The 18,700-nt window shown below is 27.3% G+C and overlaps 1 protein-coding gene across 6 annotated transcripts in view; it reads left to right on the top strand.

The window, feature by feature from the left end:
• LOC100208404 (pleckstrin homology domain-containing family G member 5) overlaps positions 1-9,317 on the top strand; it is a 48,686-nt gene extending 39,369 nt beyond the window's left edge. For all 6 annotated transcript variants that reach the window (XM_065799200.1, XM_065799199.1, XM_065799202.1 and 3 more), the window contains 3 exons: positions 5,061-5,168; positions 5,245-5,493; positions 8,221-9,317. In XM_065799200.1, the coding sequence (XP_065655272.1) occupies positions 5,061-5,168; positions 5,245-5,493; positions 8,221-9,090 (1,227 nt within the window). In that variant the 3' untranslated portion in view covers positions 9,091-9,317. The remainder of the gene's footprint in view (positions 1-5,060; positions 5,169-5,244; positions 5,494-8,220) is intronic.
• The last annotated feature ends 9,383 nt before the right edge of the window (positions 9,318-18,700 follow it).

Raw genomic sequence — 18,700 nt, 5'->3', positions numbered from 1 at the left:
GGCAAATGAAAAAGTAGCCAAACCCATATTAGATCATTAGTAAGTTCAGTAATAACAATGTGGCTATTGCGCATTATATATCAGCTGAAGGGGTGTGCAATTTTTGGCATGTCTTCATACTTGATGCCTTTTTTTTTTCTTATTTATAACCTATGAGGTATTAGTCAATTTTCAAGATCAGATCAAGAGTAATTGGCCTTATTTAGATATGCAACTCTAGGGCTTAGAAAAACATCCTTTAAAATACCATTATCATTGTTAAAACAGCAAGTAGTTTCAATAGTTTCATTTTATTTGAATTCTCCTAAAGTATAAACATTTATTTTATATTTAAAAAAATTAACAATCACTAAAAGTCATTGTTTAAAAGCAATAGCAGTAGTACTGTAGGTGGAGTATTTTATTTTTTAAAGTTTACGAGACAAAATTATTGCAGTTGAAATTCATTCAAAGTGTAAACAAATAATCAATCACTCTCTTTCTTAGAGATTTTTTATCAAAGTTTATGAAATTTATGGAATCGAAAACAGTTCTTGAAGTCTAAAAGTCAATTTTTAATAATTTTTTCTCATTGAGTAAATAATGAAAATATTTTTAAAATTTTTTGGAAAAACATAACTTTATCGTGTATTTTTTAACTTTACATGAAAATCCAAAAATTCTTTCTTTATTTTTTTAAAATTTTCTGTATAAAATACAATATTTGTCCAACAATAATTGAAGATACCGCTTCATTTCAACAATAATTGAAGATGCCAGCTTCATTTCCAGAGTTAAATCAGTATATGTAGTTAAGTTTATGGTGAAAATAATATTTAATAATGATGCGTTTTTTTATCATATGACATAAGAACGTACGATGACTTTCTGAACCATTAAAATAAACTAAATAAAGTAGCTTTATTATTGAAAATGTATTTTTATTAAACTTTCATGAGTCTACTTCAATACTCACCTGTTAAGGTTGACAATAAAGAGATTGAAAATTGACTGCTTTAACATCTTGTGCTGTAGAATACGCCATTTATACTTACTTATTTCAGTTATTTAGTTCCTTTAATTTGTTTTTTAATTTTTAAATTTTAATTTTTAAGATATTTTTTTTAAACAAATTATTATTAATAATTTATAGAGTTAAAGTAAATATTTCCAGGCTTTTCTAACTACACTACTCTCAGCTTTTTTTTTAACTCATTCGTTACCAATCTTTTTAAACTAAACTGTTTCCAGTCTTTATCTAATCTTACTACTTTTTTGTCTATAAACCACACCACACATCTGGTCTTTTTTTTTTTATATATATATATATTTTTATTTATGGTTTTATTTTTTAATTTCTTACTGTTATATATACACCAGCAATAAAAGTAATTTTTTGGTAAACAGTGCTCATTGCAAAAGTAGAGCAAATATATATTATGTTAAAATAATAATAAAGTACAATTAAATTTGTAACATAACTCAGAGTTTTACGCTTTATGTGATCATCAGACGTTACAAACAACCATAACAACAATAAAAATTATATACAAAAATGCAATACATGTTAGCTTAGATGACGTAAAAGTTGCAGATAACAAATTTTTTTTTGTGGTGACATTTCAATATTAAGTCATAGACCCATAGTCTTGACTTATAATATGTAAAATAAAGAGGCTAACTAACTAACATACTTCAGCCTCATCGAAACTTCCCATAGTGACGTCAAAATTAGGATTACCTAAGATCATTAGGATCAATTGGGTTGCAAACCATTGGATTATCTAGAGATGATGGCCTTTACTGTTTTCATGGAATTAATAGACCACAATCTGAGAGAATTAAGAAAAAATTTGTTCATCTTTTAAGGAGAAATATAAAACTTACAATAAAAACCAACTTAAAAATTGTAAACTTTCTCAATGTTACCTTCAATCTGTTAGAAAATACTTTCCAGCCATATAGAAAACCAGGTGACCACCTATTATACATCAACACAAATTCTAACCGCCCCCCTAGTATTATTAAATCCATTTAAACTATTATATCTAACCGTATTAGCAATATTTCATCTAGCAAGGAAATTTTTGATCGAGCAACATTGTGTTATAACAATGCGTTAGCAGCAAGTGGGTATAATGAAAAGATTACTTTCCAAAAAACTCTCGTCTCATCGAAACCAAAATCTAGATCACAAAACATTATTTGGTTTAATCCTCCGTTTTCACAAAATGTAAAAACCAATTTTGCAAAAAAATTTCTAAATCTAATTGAAAAGCATTTTCTAAAAACACATAAGTTTCGCAAAATTTTTTAATAGGAATAATTTAAAAGTCAGTTATAGCTGTCTTCCAAACATCACCAATATTATTAATTCACACAATAAAAAAGTACTACCTAATGTTTTATCACAATTGTTTCAACATGTAATTGCCGGCAACCTTCACAATGTCCTTTGCAAGGCATGTGTCTTAGTAAAAATATAATTTACGTCTGCAATATAAAAACATCACCGCAGGATAGTGGTTTGAGTTATATTGGTTTAACGGAGCACACCTTTCAAGATAGCTGGTACAAACATAAAAACTCCTTTCAATAAGAAAGTAAAGCTAATACCACAGAACTTTCTAAATTTATCTGGGAAATGAAAAAAAAGGGATTTTCAAATCTTATTTTTACACAAAAGATTATTGATAGGGTTGAACATTTAAACCTGGAAGAAAGTCATGTAACCTTTGTTTCATGGAAAAATATCATATCATTACCTCATCTTTGAAACTATTGAATAAACGAAAAGATTTAAAATCGAAGTGTCGCCACAAAAAAAATTTGTTGTCTGCAACTTTAACATCATCTGAGCTAACACAATATTGCATTTTTGTATAAAATTTTTGTTGTTATTTGTAATGTGTGATGATCACATAAAGCGTAAAACTCTGAGTTATGTGACAAATTTAATTGTGCTTTATTGTTATTTTAATATTTTATATATATATATATATATATATAAAATATTAAAATTAATTTCTAAATGTAGGCACAAAAATAAGTTTCTCCTAAAAAACTATAAAAATAAATGAGTTCAAATAATATTTACATTAACTACCCTTTTTAAAAAAAACATTTTAAAAAAATAGCATAAGTAATCATTTCTAAAGAATTCTTTTTATAATAGTGTCAGCAAATTCCACAAATGTGTGAAAATTTACAGTAGTTAAGACATTTGCAACTTCCTGTAATTTAATTTTTGGTATAAATTGAAGTTTTATTAATTTGATCATCCATTTCTGATGAATCTTTGTTGATGAAACACAGTGTTAAATGGAAAAAATTTTTGTTAAGTGATTTTCTACTACTAATATAATTGCTCTGTTCTTTTAAGAACATTGAGCACTCTATTGTGTAGAATACTTTTTAAAGTTGTTTAAATATATATATATATATATATATATAAATAATTTAGTAAAAAACACTTATCTAACTTTTATCTTCGACTTGAAGTTTCACCATTGCTGGATCATCAGGAAGAGTTACTAAATCTCAAAAAAAATTCAATTTATAGAAAAAAAATATTTTACAGGAAGTTATAAATTATTATAAAAATTTTTTAATTACTATAATTTTTTGTTAACGGGAAGTTACAGAAAGTAATTATGAAATAATTTTCTTTGGAATGGGGATAGTTTAATTTGGTCATTTGTTTTTATAATTTTTTAAGAGGTATTTATTTTCGTGCCTACATTTAGAAATTAATTCAGGTTTTTTGTTTAATAAATTTTTTTGATTTAAATGAGTAGTTATTTCAAATTTTTCTTGCAAACATAGCATACATTTTTTGGAAATGTTATTATAGGCAGGGGCAGATTTTAGAATAGACCATTGTAAATTAATATTTTTTGTGTTTAAACGGTTGTTTGTGGTTGGCATAACGTTTTTTCCATTCCCCCTCGGTTAAGCCAATATATTGTTTATCAGGGTTGTTTTGTGAGGAAACAATGCACTTGTAAATTACATTTTACGAAAGGCATTTTCCATTTAGAGGGCAGTCTATTTTTTTGTTTACAATTACAATAATCAGTGTTTTTTTTCTTTTATATGTTCATTGTTTTTTACTAATTTATTTATTTATTATTGCTCTGTTCTTTAAGAACATTGAGCACTCTATTTGTAAAATACACTAACATAATATATATATATATATATATATATATATATATATATATATATATATATATATATATATATATATATATATATATATATATATATATATAAATATATATCTTACTGTTAAGGCTCTTAACTTTTCATATTTTGCTTCATTTTAATCACACTTGACAGATGCTTAGCTCCAAAACAAATAATCAGATAAAAATGAATAAAAAGATTTATGAATAAGTACTTAAATGTATCTTTACCTTTACTTCATCACACCAGAATGATCATGGGTCTTCTCTAAGTAACTACATGTAAAAAGTCATGAATTGTAACTACATGTAAAAAAAATTGAGTTTTAAAACAATTTCAAAACATAAATTTGATTTGATTCTATGTATTTTTCTATAGGTCTTTTTAGATATTTTTTCTACTATTCGTTACAGAAAGTTTTGGAGCTATTGGTAAAGTTTTTTTAGAAATGTTAATAATATATTCTAATATATCCTAAAGCTATATACTAAATATAAAATAAAAAAAGTATTGTTATATTAAAGCAAATTTATAGGTAATTTCTAAATTATTAATTCTAAAATTGTGGAGAGTTCTGAACTTGTGTTTGTTTTAATTTAAAAGTTATAGATTTAAGTTATAAAATTTAGTAGGAAAGACATTTCTTCCAAAATCTTTCCTAATTCTAAAACTTTCTTCCTTTATTACCAGAAAAAGTTATTTATAACTATAAAATCCCTGTTTCTGAACCCAGACTTGGCTACATTTTGTAAAAGAAGACCTGTCTCAAAATTTAATCCCAGTTATTCACTATTGATGTAAAAAAAAAAATTTTTTTTAATATTGAAATGTATTAAAAGTATATATAATACTATATATAAAAATATATATAATATTTACAAATTTTTGTTTAGATAAGCATCGAATTTCTAGAGCAGAACATTATAAGCTTACCATTTGAAGAACAGAGATGTTTTTTAAAAAGGGGCACAATGAAGTTACTGGAAGACAAGAAAGGAAAGGTATACTTTTTTCAAAAATAGTTATACTGTTGGTGTTACATAATTTTATTTTATTCAAGTGTTTACTTTTTTTTAGAAAGAGTCAACTGTGGAAGTTCTGCTGTTTACAGACCTTGTTGTTATTGCTAAAATAAAAAAGGCTACCAATAAGCTTCATGTTGTCAAGCAACTTTTTTACCTTGATAAAATTAAGTTAATAAAGTCCGAGTCTCAAAGTCAGACAATTGTTTTTATTTATCTTGATGAGTCTGGATTGTTAGCTACAGCTTTCCTACTTGAGTGTTTAAATAGGGATATTTGGATAAATGCAATTGAAAGAGCCAAGGTATTTTATTCTGTTTATGTTCACACAAGTTTTAATTAAATTATTATTTAATAAACAATGTTTTTAACAAAAATTAATAATGAGCAAGTAAAATCAAATAAAATTAAAGCGGGTCTTGTTGATCAGATTTCAATAAAATCGTTTTTTTTGTTGTTTTTTTCAGAAAAAGATTTTTATATTTTTTCTTTATATGGATTTATTAAGAAACATTGGCTCTACAAGAATATATAAACTTTATTTTATTTGGCTTTTAAGTTAATTAGCCATACAATTAAAGTTATATAATTATTAGAAATAAAGCAATTACATAGATGAAATGATACAATGACTTATGAAGACGAGGTTTTGAAGTCAAAAATATCAGTCATTTTCATTTGTTGCATTTTCATTCCAACCTTTTGGAGACTTTTTGCATTTTTTTTTTCTTTAACATTTGTTGCATGGATTGCATAGCATATCTCCAATGCATAGCATTTATATCTGCGCAGCCTTAAAATCAATTTTCCTTTTTTTTTTTTTTTTAAATTTTCTTATTTTTCTGGTCCTCAGCCTATTTAAGGATGTTTAATGTCTCGGGTAAATTAAGATAATCTTCTTCATGTCTGCTAACTCTGGCATTTTTTCGCTTTGTAGTGTTGACATGATGAAGTTTCATTTTCTAGAGCAGTTTTGTTTTCTTGAATAGCAGTTCGAATTAAATCAACATACATATTCAGATTTATCATATTTACTGATTGAGACTGGCATGTGTGGATAAGTTATTATTTATGATTGGTGTAGTTGACTTAATTTACTTACAGTAACCCTTTTATATTAAATTATTTACTAACAGTAACTCTTTTTAACTCATGTAAAATATTTTAAACCAAACATTTTTATACTGTATGATAGAACAAAAAATTCTATACAATATTTTAAGGAAAAGTTCATAGTAATTTTCCCTATAAAAGATTCTTAAAATCTAAAAATACATAAGTTGTTCAATTTTGCATTGTCCATTATACCTGGTTTTACTCATTATACCTGGTTTTACTCATTAAACCTGGTTTTACTAAAAAAAACGTTATTTTATAAGGCGATATATATTAAATAATAAACTTTTTTGTTCTTTAACTATTTGGAAAAAATAACTTGTATAAAGTTAAGTTTTATATAACACCCTATAAATAAAATTTCGGACAAATTTTAATTGCATTTATTATGTAATTTATTTCATGCACGCAAAAAAAACCTTTATACTTATTTGAAAGAGGATTTTATAATCTATTTAAATTTAATTTAATTAAGTTTGAAATATTATTTAAATATTGAAAATAAAATGGTCAAAGTAAAGGACCTCGATAAAATTATGGAAATTTTTTTCTAAAAAATCGAGAAAAAGGTAAAGCGTTTGTTGCTAAGCAGTTTATGGAATGGGATTTACCCAGATCAACTGCTTAAAACAAAATCGTAAAATTGGAGAATGGATTTCTAAAAAGAAAAGTTGGAAGTGGTCAAATCGCTAAGGTAGCTACTAAAGAAAATATTCCAAAGATTGCTGCATTTTTTGAAAATTAGTCAGGGTGTTCCCAAAAGAAAGTAGCTCAAATTTTTAACTGTAGTCAAACTCGAATTTCCCAAGTATTAAAAACAATGACTAACACTCGAACTTTCAAAAAAACAAATCGTCCAGATCATAGCCATCAGCAGAAGAAAGCTCTGCGTCCTAAATGTCGTAAATTGTAGGAAAATTATAAAAACTTGGATTTTGTTATGGATGGTGAAAGCTATTTTACCTTAAACAATAGCACATTAGCTGGTAATGATAGGTTTTATGCCGCTGATCCTTCTCAATGTTCTGACCAAGTAAGATACAATTTGCGTAAAAAGTACGAGGACAAGCTCTTAGTTTCTTGTTGCATCAGCCCCCGTGGAATAAGCCCTCTTTATATTCATCACAGTAAGCAGGCAATCAACCAGTACACTTATAAAGAGATACTAGAAAAAACTTTACTTCCTCTAGTATCAGAATATTATAAAAAAGACAATGAGTTTATCTTCTGGCCTGATCTAGCTCGATCACCTTACGCAAAGTCGGTCATCAACTTTTTAAAATTGATAAAAATCAAAGTTGTACCCAAAGATATAAACCCAGCTAACGTTCCAGATGCAAGACCAGTTGAAAACTTTTGGTTTGATTTAAAATGGCTAGTGTACGAGAATAATTGGAGAGCTGAGAATTTGGAAGAACTTGAAGCAAGAGTTAGATATTGTTACTCAAAGATGAATAAAGAAATTTTCCTTACTCAAATAAAACATCTTTCAAAAAAACTTAATAATATTGCTAACTATGGTATTTGAAATACTTATTTTAATACATTTGTAAACTACGTAAACTAACATATTAACAGTTGAAATATTAAATAATAAAACTTAGTTCTTAAAATATTAATTTTTAAATTTTGTCCAAAATTTTATTTATGAGGTGTTATCTTGTATATAAATTTTTTATTTTTTCGACAAACACTATCTTACTTAACCGATAGAAAATTGTATTGATAAACGCAGATAAACGCAATTATTTTTTTAAAATCACAAGTCAAATTTAATTTTCTAATTTTTGAAAATAAATTTACTTGCCTCTTTGTCTGAAACAGTTGCAGTAGTAATATGTAATTAATAATTTTAAAAAAGTTGTTATATAATATATTTCAATTTTTTTGGCAAAATTTTGGTTTTTTTTGCCAGGTACGATATCAAAATGCTAAAGCTGGTGAAGGCTCGACGCTTGACTTTTTTAAAGATGATTACAGTACAAATAATATTCCATTGTTAAAAATACCGGCAGAGTCAAAAACGAATGTCAAGTATGAATCAGATTTGCACAACTCAATCAATGAAATTGGAAACCCGAAATTAAAAAACTCTAGATCAGCTTCTACTCCACCATTATCATTTACGAAAAAAAGTTATGATGAGTCATCTCGATCAATGTCATTAAACGGCATAACTCAAAAACATCTAGTACCGGATAAAGAACATCTAGTACCGGATAAAAATTGCTTAAGAAATTGTAGTTTTAATAAAGCCATGGAAGCTAAAGAGAAACAAAACGAAGCCAAAACTGATATACCTTTGCCGCAGCAACTCAAAAAAAAAATTGGGGTTTCTCCTCGCCGATCAGATAGCGGTATAAGTGTGCGAACCTTTAACAGCACTCAAGAAGATTCAATTTTTGACGAAAAAGTAGAAAATAATTTTACATCTCTAGAAGAACATAACTACGAATCCATAAGTTCTTATCAACGGAATGAAATATCTCAAGTTTCAAAAACTTCTGAAAACCACAAAAATAACGCACTTGAGTACTTTACACAAGATGGTACTGTAGATAAAACTTCGTTATTTCATATGCCCAATAAAGAGCGAAGCCTATTTTTTAAAGCACCTTTAAATGAATCAATTTTTTACTCTCGTAGTTCAAGCAAAACCGAAACCAGCAATCGAAACTATACGCAATTTGCTCAAAAACAGGACGCATTTTTTATTCGCACTGAAGCTACACAATCGTTTTATGACGATGTCAAGAAAGAAGATAGTTATTTGGATAATGGATAGTTATGATAATTATCTTAATCATTGCCTAATCTTGAATCGATTAATTTTACATTTTAAATTATTAAAAGACGGTGAAAAAAAAAAGAAAAAAAGCTAGATGTTTATAATTTTCAGAATAAACTAATATTCATAATTTGCAGAATAAACTAAAGAATATAACTTACAGAACGAACTCGAGTTTTTTTCGGAAAAATAATTTTTTATAATTTGAGGATTTATCATAAAAATGAACTGCTAAAGTCTTAAAAATCATGACCTGAAAAATCCGTAAATTTTCTACTAATAATACATATAGACTAGTAGAAGGCCTAATAGATTACAAGAAATCAAAAAAGCTATCAAATAAAAAATTGAATAATTTTATCGTATTTGAAATATCTAAATGTATGTATGTTATACATTAAATGAAATTAAAAAATGTATTGTTTGAGCGCGCGCATTATAAACCTGATTGGATTGGCTCCCAACCACAAGCGTCGCGATCAGACAGACTAGTCCAGAAGCCGACTGAGTCTATATTAGGGCTGAGAGCTTCCGTCTCTATAATTGGGCAACCACACTTAATGTTATACGTAAATGCATTTAACATTTTCAAAAGTGTTTAGTTTGTGTACTATCTTATAAATATTATTCGAGCTACTGACTATAAGAATTAATTACGAGGCATGATATTGGGATAATATATTGGCGTATGAAATATTATATACTGGAAACATAAAATTTAATTGCCTTTTTTCAACCATTTAATCTAAAAATAGACTTTTCAGTGGCAAAAGACATTAAGGGATTGATAATCAGACAAGCAAACAACTTGACGTTACCAAAACGTACGCTATTGCGCAATAAGGAGTTTAATCAGTAATTCGATTTTAAGTATTTTTCTTAAAGATTCTATTGTTAAACTTAACGCTTAAATAGTTTTAAGGACTGTAATCAAAATGTTTCATTCGATTGCAATGCCTTTCAGATCATACGTTTTTAAACAGGTCGTTAAGTGGATTGTGACTTGTTTCTTTTATAGCGTGGTGTTGTTGGCTTTAGCAACAAAATTTTAAGTTTAAAAATTAATTTGCCAGAAATTTTGAGCAAAACTGAAGAACTTTGAATCTGTAAAAGATGTACTTTAACAGGTTCGAAATTTCAAAAAGATAATAAGACTTTTAATTTATACTAAGATTTGTTTTAAAGCATTAATGGCTCTATAAATATTAGATTCGGTACAATACGTATCGACATATAGGCCCACATTATTGTGGGCCTATATGTCGACTATATTGTGAATTTCAAAACAACTATGTTTCATTTCGTCTTAAAACTAATCGATCTTAATTATCAAGTAACTTTTCTTCCAGATAAAACATTTTTTACATGTTAGAACTTTAAATGCCCTTTTATAAAAGTTTAAGATTTATCATAAAAAATCTCCGTTTACGCACTATTTTGAATCAAAAATATACTTAAGAATTTGCTAGTAAGCTAATAATTAAAATTTAGATGTTCTGCTTTATTCATCTATAAAATACAGAAAAAAAAGTTTCTACCTTTTTTGTGAAAAATTGATGATTTTAAAAAAATTAACTAGTTTTGTACTGAAACTAGTTTTTTTTTTTTCCTTAGTTATCAAGTTATCTCTTGCAAATAATGAAATTTTTATCAGGTAATGGCCATATTTGATAATGGGAATTTTTTTTCTTAAATTGTTATTAAATTATACGTTTTCTAAACTCTCTCTTATTATAAAGATATCGTCCTTGCTGCATGCTTTTGTGGTGAACAGACGTGTTTTTGCAAGCGCTATAATTTTAAAGGAAATAAATTGCAGTATTTTTAATTCTTAGTATTTATATAATTAATAATTATAAACACTATATTTCTTTATTAATAACATGGATGCAATTAAAGACTCCGAAATCTCAATAAAGTTAGTACGAGAAATTTTTCAAGAGATGTTTAAGAAACAGCAAAAAGATATTTTTAAACTGATAAGCGGTAATTTAAAAATTACAAACAATAGAATCGACATATTACAAAAAGATATTACTTTACTAAAAAACACTTGCGAATCTTTTACAAAAGAAAATGAAAACAGGAAAGTGGAACTTATTTTGACAAAGAAGCAGTTGATGATTTATGAAAAAGTTCAAAAAGACATTGAAGAGAGTTTATCGTTTACACAAGATTGCCATGATAAAAAGGTTATCGACCTAGAGAAAAAGATTTCTTTGAATTCTAATTTAGGAAATGAAGATAAAACTAAAATTCGACAGCTTGAAGATCGCCAAAGAAGAAACAATTTACGTTTCGAAGGAATTTTGAAAAACGATTCAGAAAGTTGGGATGATTCTGAAACTAAAATACAAAACTTACTAGAAAATAAACTTAATGTAACTGGAGTAAATATAGAATGAGCCCATCGGACAGGTAAACCTGATTTAAATAAGCCAAGAACAATTGTGATAAAACTACTTGACTATAAAGATAAGATAAAAATACTAAAAAATGCGAACAAACTTAAAGGCTCCGGAACATTTATTAACGAAGATTATTCAATTGAAACAGCGTTGATACGGAAAAAGCTTTTTGAAGTTAGAAAGTTGCACAGGACAAACGGTAAATATTGTATTGTTGTATATGATAAATTAATTATAAAGGAATTTAGGAAAACGAGTGCCATCAATTAAATTCTTTAAATTTTTATATTTTTTGGTTCTTAAAATTACTCTTATTTAAAATGGCTGAGGAAACTGATTTGTCAAACTTTGAATTTAGAACATTTAAAATTAAAAATTCAATCCTTTTAAATCGCAATTCTGATCCTGATATTAATTTTTATAATGATGATGAACTAATTAAAAATATTAGCCCATTATATTATAACCCATACTCAAAAGACATTACCAAAGGAATGGATGATAATTCATTTTAAATTCTTCATATTAATATTAGGAGTTTAAAAAAAATTTTTGAATCATTAAAACAGTTTCTATATAAAATAAAAATTAATTTTCAAATTATTTGTCTTAGTGAAACATGGTGTCAAGACAAAAATGTTGAGAACGATTCATATTTCCAAATACCCAATTACAAAGTAGTCCACCAAATTAGAGACCTGGGCAAGGAAGGCGGGGGTTTATGTATGTTTATTAAGAATTCATTATTATTCAAATTTAATTCAAATTTAAGTTCAATCACAAATGATTATGAGTCATTATGTGTGGAAATCATTAATAAAGCCTCAAAAAACATTGTCGTGCATGCATTATACAGACCACCATCAGGAAATATTAATGCGTTTAAAGATCACATTAAAAATTTAATTGAAAATAAATTGAATTTGAATAAAAGTGTTTATTTCGTGGGTGACATTAACCTTAATATTTTGGATTATGACGTAAATAAACAAACGAATAAATTCTTTAATGTCATTTTTCAAAGTGGATACATTCCAATAATAAATAAACCTACGCGTGTGACTAGCGGTAGTGCAACGTCAATAGAACAAATTATAACTAATGAATTTATCAATACAAAAATTAAAACTGGAATATTTAAAACGGACATTTCGGATCACTTTCCGATTTTTATAATATCAAATAAATGCATTCAGCCTGATGCTTATAAAAAAAAAAAGTTACAACACGAATTATAAGCGATACATCCATAAAATATTTTCATTATCTTATATCGTGTGTAAATTGGAACAAGACGCTAAAAAAGTGCCAATGAAGCCTACGATATCTTCTTAACTGAATTTCTTACTCATTATAATGAAGCATTCCCTAAAATTACTAAATTAGTCAAAGCTAAAACGCTTTTAAACCCATGGATAACGAAGGGAATCCTTAAATCTTCCAAAATTAAACAACGATTATATTGTAAGTTTTTTAAAAAAAGAACTTTGGTAAATGAAACTACTTATAAAAGTTATAAACGTTTATTTGAATCTGTTCTAAAACGCTAAAAAAAACTATTATTCTGAAAAGTTAAAGAAAAACAACAGTACACAAAAAACATGGAACATTATTAAAGAGGTAATTGGCAAGAAAAATCTGGACCGAAATGCACTTCCAACTAATCTTAAAATTAATAATAACTTAATTGTAAATAAATCATTAGTTGCAGAAACACTTAATAACTTTTTTGTTAATGTAGGTTCGAATTTAGCCTCTAAAATAGGACCATCTCAGACAAACTTTCGTTCATACCTAACACCAAATAAATCTGTCATGTCTAATCATGAACTTACAGAAGATGAATTATTAAACTCAGTTTCTTTACTAAAACCTAATAAAAGTTCGGGTGCTGATGATGTCAGTAGTATTGTCATTATTAAATCAATAAGTTTTATAAAAATACCACTTTTACATATTTTTAATTTATCTTTAAAACACGGAGTTTTTCCTGAAAACTTAAAATGTGCAAAGGTTACACCAATCTATAAAACAGGTGATCCTTCTGATGTCTCAAACTGCAGACCAATCTCAATTCTTACCTGCTTTTCCAAGATTTTAGAACGTGTTATGTATAACAGACTGTTTTCTTTTTTAACTAATAATAACATTCTTTACGATAAACAATTTGGGTTTAAATCTGGCCATTGAACCGGTCATGCAATCATTCATCTAGTACACGAAATATTTAAAGCTTTTGATGAAAACAAATTTACTTTAGGCGTCTTTATTGATCTAAGTAAGGCTTTTGATACGGTGGATCATAATATTCTCCTGCACAAACTTAAAAATTATGGTATCATAAGTTTTAACTTAGCATGGTTTAAAAGTTATCTAGCAAACAGGAAACAGTACATCTCGTTTAATGATAGTAAAACGGATTTAGCGACAATTTCCTGCGGCGTCCCACAAGGATCAATTTTAGGGCCCCTTTTATTCCTCATTTATATAAATGACTTAAATAAATTTTCAAGTATCTTAAATTCAATCCTATTTGCAGACGACACCAACTTATTTTATTCTGATAAGGATATTAATTCTTTATTTGAAACAGTAAACAAAGAGCTTGCAAAACTAAGTGAATGGTTTAGAGCAAATAAATTATCCATAAACATAAAAAAAACAAAATATACTTTCTTCCATCGTCTTCATGAAAAGAGACTCATCCCATTAAATCTTCCAATTTTAGTTGTAAATAACTCTTGTATAATAAGAGAGCGTTCATTGTTATTTCTTGGTGTTGTTATTGATGAAAATGTAAGTTGGAAGGAGCACATAAATATAATTCAAAATAAAATTTCGAAAAATATTGGTCTACTTTACAAAGCTAAGCAGTTATTAAATCAAACCTGTTTAAAATACATTTATTTTTCATTTATTCATAGCTACCTAAGTTATGCAAACGTTGCCTGGTGTAGCACAAACGTAACTAAAATAAATAAACTATTAATTCAACAAAAGCATGCTTTAAGAATTATTGGAAATGTAGATCGTTTCTCACACTCTAAACCTCTATTCATTAAATTTAATATTCTCAACGTATTTCAACTAAATCTTTATCAAATTCTTATTTTTATGTTCAAAGTTAATAAAAAAATAGCACCTATTTTATTTAACTCTTTTTTAGAAAAAATATATCATCTATACCCAATACGATTTTCAGAAAACAATTATGTTCAACCTAAAACCTATTACTCTGTTACTAAGTTCTCAATTGTCAACAAAGGTCCTAAACTATGGAACATGATATTAAATAATGAGTTAAAAACTATTTCTTCTATTAAACAATTTAAAAACAAACTTAAGCAAAAGCTTTTATTAAATGACAACGAATTAAAATTTTTCTGAAGCCTTTGATTAGGAGTAATCACGTTTGTCTATTTCTTTATAAATATGGTTTAAATATATATACTATATACAGTTCAATTTGTACATTATGACGTTGTTTTTTATCTGATATAATAAACTTTACATATATAAAAGACACATGATACTAAAATGTTTTTAAAAAATGTTTTTTTTGTTTGTTTGTTTGTTTGTTGTTCGTGTATTATCTGTTATTTTATGATTTAAATTCAAAAGGTTGATAGATCTAAAACCAGTTAGGAAAAAAATGATTTAATTAAAATAATTAATTAAAAAATCTTCGTATACTTTTGGATATATTACACTGTAATATAGCGTAAAATGTTTTTTAGTTTTTATTTATCGTTATTTTATTTTAACGCAACGTTTTGTTTAACGTTTATTTAACGAGTTACTTTGTTTTGTATTTTTATTATTGACATAAGACAGAACTTGTCTTCTTCTTGCCCCAGCCATGTATTTATATATTTGTATTGCATAAACTTGTAAACTTTTCTTATCGGCGAAATACATAATAATAATACTAATAACAATAATAATAATAATAATAATAATAATAATAATAATAGCAATAATAATAATAATAATAATAATAATAATAATAAAAATACGTTAAATACGTTTTTAAAACGTTTTTTAGACGTTTTTATAAGGTTTAAACCTAATAAAAACGTCCAAAGAACGTTTTAAAAACGTACTGTGCCCATTGGGTCGTAATTTTATATCAATATCATAAACACAAACGTCCATACATCAACGTCATTACCGGTCTCATACATATTACCTTACCTATTTAAATATGTCCAGTTTTTTATGTTGCCTCTCAAAATCTTTCTTCGTTTCTTGATTATTTCTTTGTTTTTTATACTCGAACACGTTCTTTGGTTACTTCAACCCTTCTCCGGATCAAGTAATTGTTATTAGAAATGGTATGCTTTCCTTATGTTTTCTAAGATATTTTAAATAGGATACTAGACTTTTATCTTATTTTAAAAGTTTTATTAGCATCTGAGGATAGTTCTTCATAAATAGGTTTTAATTTAAGTAATATCATAAGGTGGATCTTGCCCTGGTTTATATTCATTAGGAAGGTTTGCTTTATAGCAATTATAACTGTTTGACAATTGCCTGATAAAGACAATTGTAAACATCTGTCTTTACTCAGGTAGAAACAGTTTTTTACATCAACTTTCTTTACCTGCGTGACAATGTGGGTCATGCCATTGGCGCTGACTTTACGGGGGCAATGGAGGCAGTGGCCCCTCCGTAAATTTATGCACGGGGGCAAAAATATTTATTCGCCCCCATGATAATTCGCAATACTATATTATTAGTTTAATGCTGTAGCTGGTAAAGCACCAGCTAGTGTGAATTGCACACTTTGACTTTTCAAGTAGCAATGCAAGTTTTTATAAAATCTGTTATAATTGTATTTGAATTCCTTCAAAGATTTTGCGTTGACGGCTTCTTCTGTCAAAGAACTTTTTAGTTGTAAAAAATCGTTCTGCAGAATTATAATATAGATATTTTCCAATTATCTTCCTGAATGAGTATAAAAAATTGGGGATAAAGTAATAAACAATGAAGAGAGTAGGATTTTAAAAGCAGTGCATACTAAAATGAATGACTGGAAGGCAGGAATTCATATAACAGATCGAAAGACATCCCAATAGTTTTTTATAACAATAAAAAAAAAGACAAAAAACATGTTTTTAAAGCATACATCTTATATTAATATAATGCACTAAAAGATAGTAAAGAATTTTTCTACCATTCAAGCGTGGGACGATTTTGTTTTGTTTGTCATTTTGTTTCTTGCTGTTTCTTTTCAAAAGGCATTTTCCGAAAAGCACTGTAATGGTCGTAGGTTTTCATAATGGTTCGGTTTTAGCTGGCACTTAATGCTATTGCAAAATGTACGATAGACAAAAAAGACAACTTTTTGTATGTATTTGTTTGTTCACTTGATACAAAAAAAGTTGAAAATAACTGATTTTATTTAATGGATGCGGAAAGCTCAGCGTACACGCGCGAAAGAACATTGATAGAAGACGGAAAATAATTTTTTGAAGATTTAAATGCTGATTGCTAATGCATGCAACATGCTAATTTTTAAAAAATGTTTTAAAAAAAAAACTTACAACAAATACCTATTTCCAACAATAGACAAATAATTAACATTAAAGATACAAAAAACTATTTTCATATAAAAAAACTGCGACGAAAAATATGCTAAAAAAAACAACGAAAACTTACAATAAATATCTATTTCCAACAATAGCCAAGCAGTTAACTTTAACTGCCATTGAGAGTTAAATGAATGTCAGTTAAAAGCTTGAAATTCGAGTATTCTTTTAAAATGGAATGTTCGAATAGTTTTTCTATTAGGGCTGTCCATAAATTACGCAACGCTAAACTTAAGCAATAAATAAAACAAAATCGGTATTATCTCTATTAAATTATTTACAGCTTTATTCCTTTTAGGTTTATCGCAAGTTTAAAAATCAGCAATAAGATCATTAGTATGGCTATGTTGAAATACTTAACTAAAACCAGCAATAAATTTACTTTCCCACCTCAAGATATACAATCAGACTCAGCAATAGCTGTATTGCCATCTATCAAACAGCCAGTGTCACCAACGGCTATGGCTTCCTCCGAAAAAACTTTGGAACGGTCTAATTCAACAGAATTTTCCTGTAATGCACCTGCCAAGCAGGGTACTAGAAAATCAACCCGTTAATTTCTCAATTCCTGACTTGACACGTACAAATGGCTTAATTATGACAAAGACAAAAATTAAACGTTCTGTTCAATATGTCAAAGAAATGAAACTAACAAAGCTATTAAAAGATTTAATATGCATGAAAAATCAGCAAATCACCGAAAAAATATTACCGAAGAATCATACAAAGATAAAGGTTTAAATATATCTTCACAAACCTCGTCCTCACACCAAAAATGTATGAAGGAATCAAGAGAAGCTCTCAATAAAGTTACTTCCAACATGGCCAACGACACGGTTTTCGAAGTAGGGGGGCAGGACACAATCGTAAACTTCTAAAGAAAGTCCTCTATATCTAAAAAATTTCGTTAAAAAAAAAGGTCCTTTAGAAAATAAGCGGGGAAGGGGGTGGCACGTGCCCCACCAACCCCGGTGTTGTTGGCCTTGTCCACTGTTGCCTTACTCGCAAGACAAGAACTGGCCATTTGAGGTCATGCAAATAAAACTTCAAATTTGAATCAGTTTTTATGGGGGAGGGGTTAGGAGGAAATTTTTGCCTTTGAATTTCCGTTCGCCTCCTTGGTCAAAATCAAAAGAATATAGCACCTATGGGTAGTGCTAATTATTTTTGTTGAATGCTACTAAGAGTTAAAATTCATTTACTGTTTAAAAAAATTCCGTAACTGAAAAGAAAATAGATATCATATAATTACTTTTCATAAAGTATATAAAAATATAAAATGCTAAAAATAAAAAATTGATATAATTATCATTACAATTTATAATTATCTTCATAGGTTTAATAAACTTTAGTGGAGGTTAATAGAGAATTACCAAAATCTATTAAAAGTATAATGATACATCAATTGAAAAAATTAGTTATTTAAGTTTTCGTTGAAAAGAGTTGTATTTACATACTATGTATGTTGAATTCAACCACGTAAAAAAACTTTCAAAACTCTTTTGTTGCATTAAAAAAGGTCCGCGATAAACAATGCAATATTCGCAAAAACTTGTTTGAGAAAAAAGTTGCATAATATAATTATTATCCAAAAAATAAATTTATTTT

This window comes from Hydra vulgaris, chromosome 06 (genome assembly GCF_038396675.1).
Source record: "Hydra vulgaris chromosome 06, alternate assembly HydraT2T_AEP".
NCBI classification, from domain to species: Eukaryota; Metazoa; Cnidaria; class Hydrozoa; order Anthoathecata; family Hydridae; genus Hydra; species Hydra vulgaris.
This window is presented reverse-complemented; position numbering and strand designations above follow the sequence as displayed.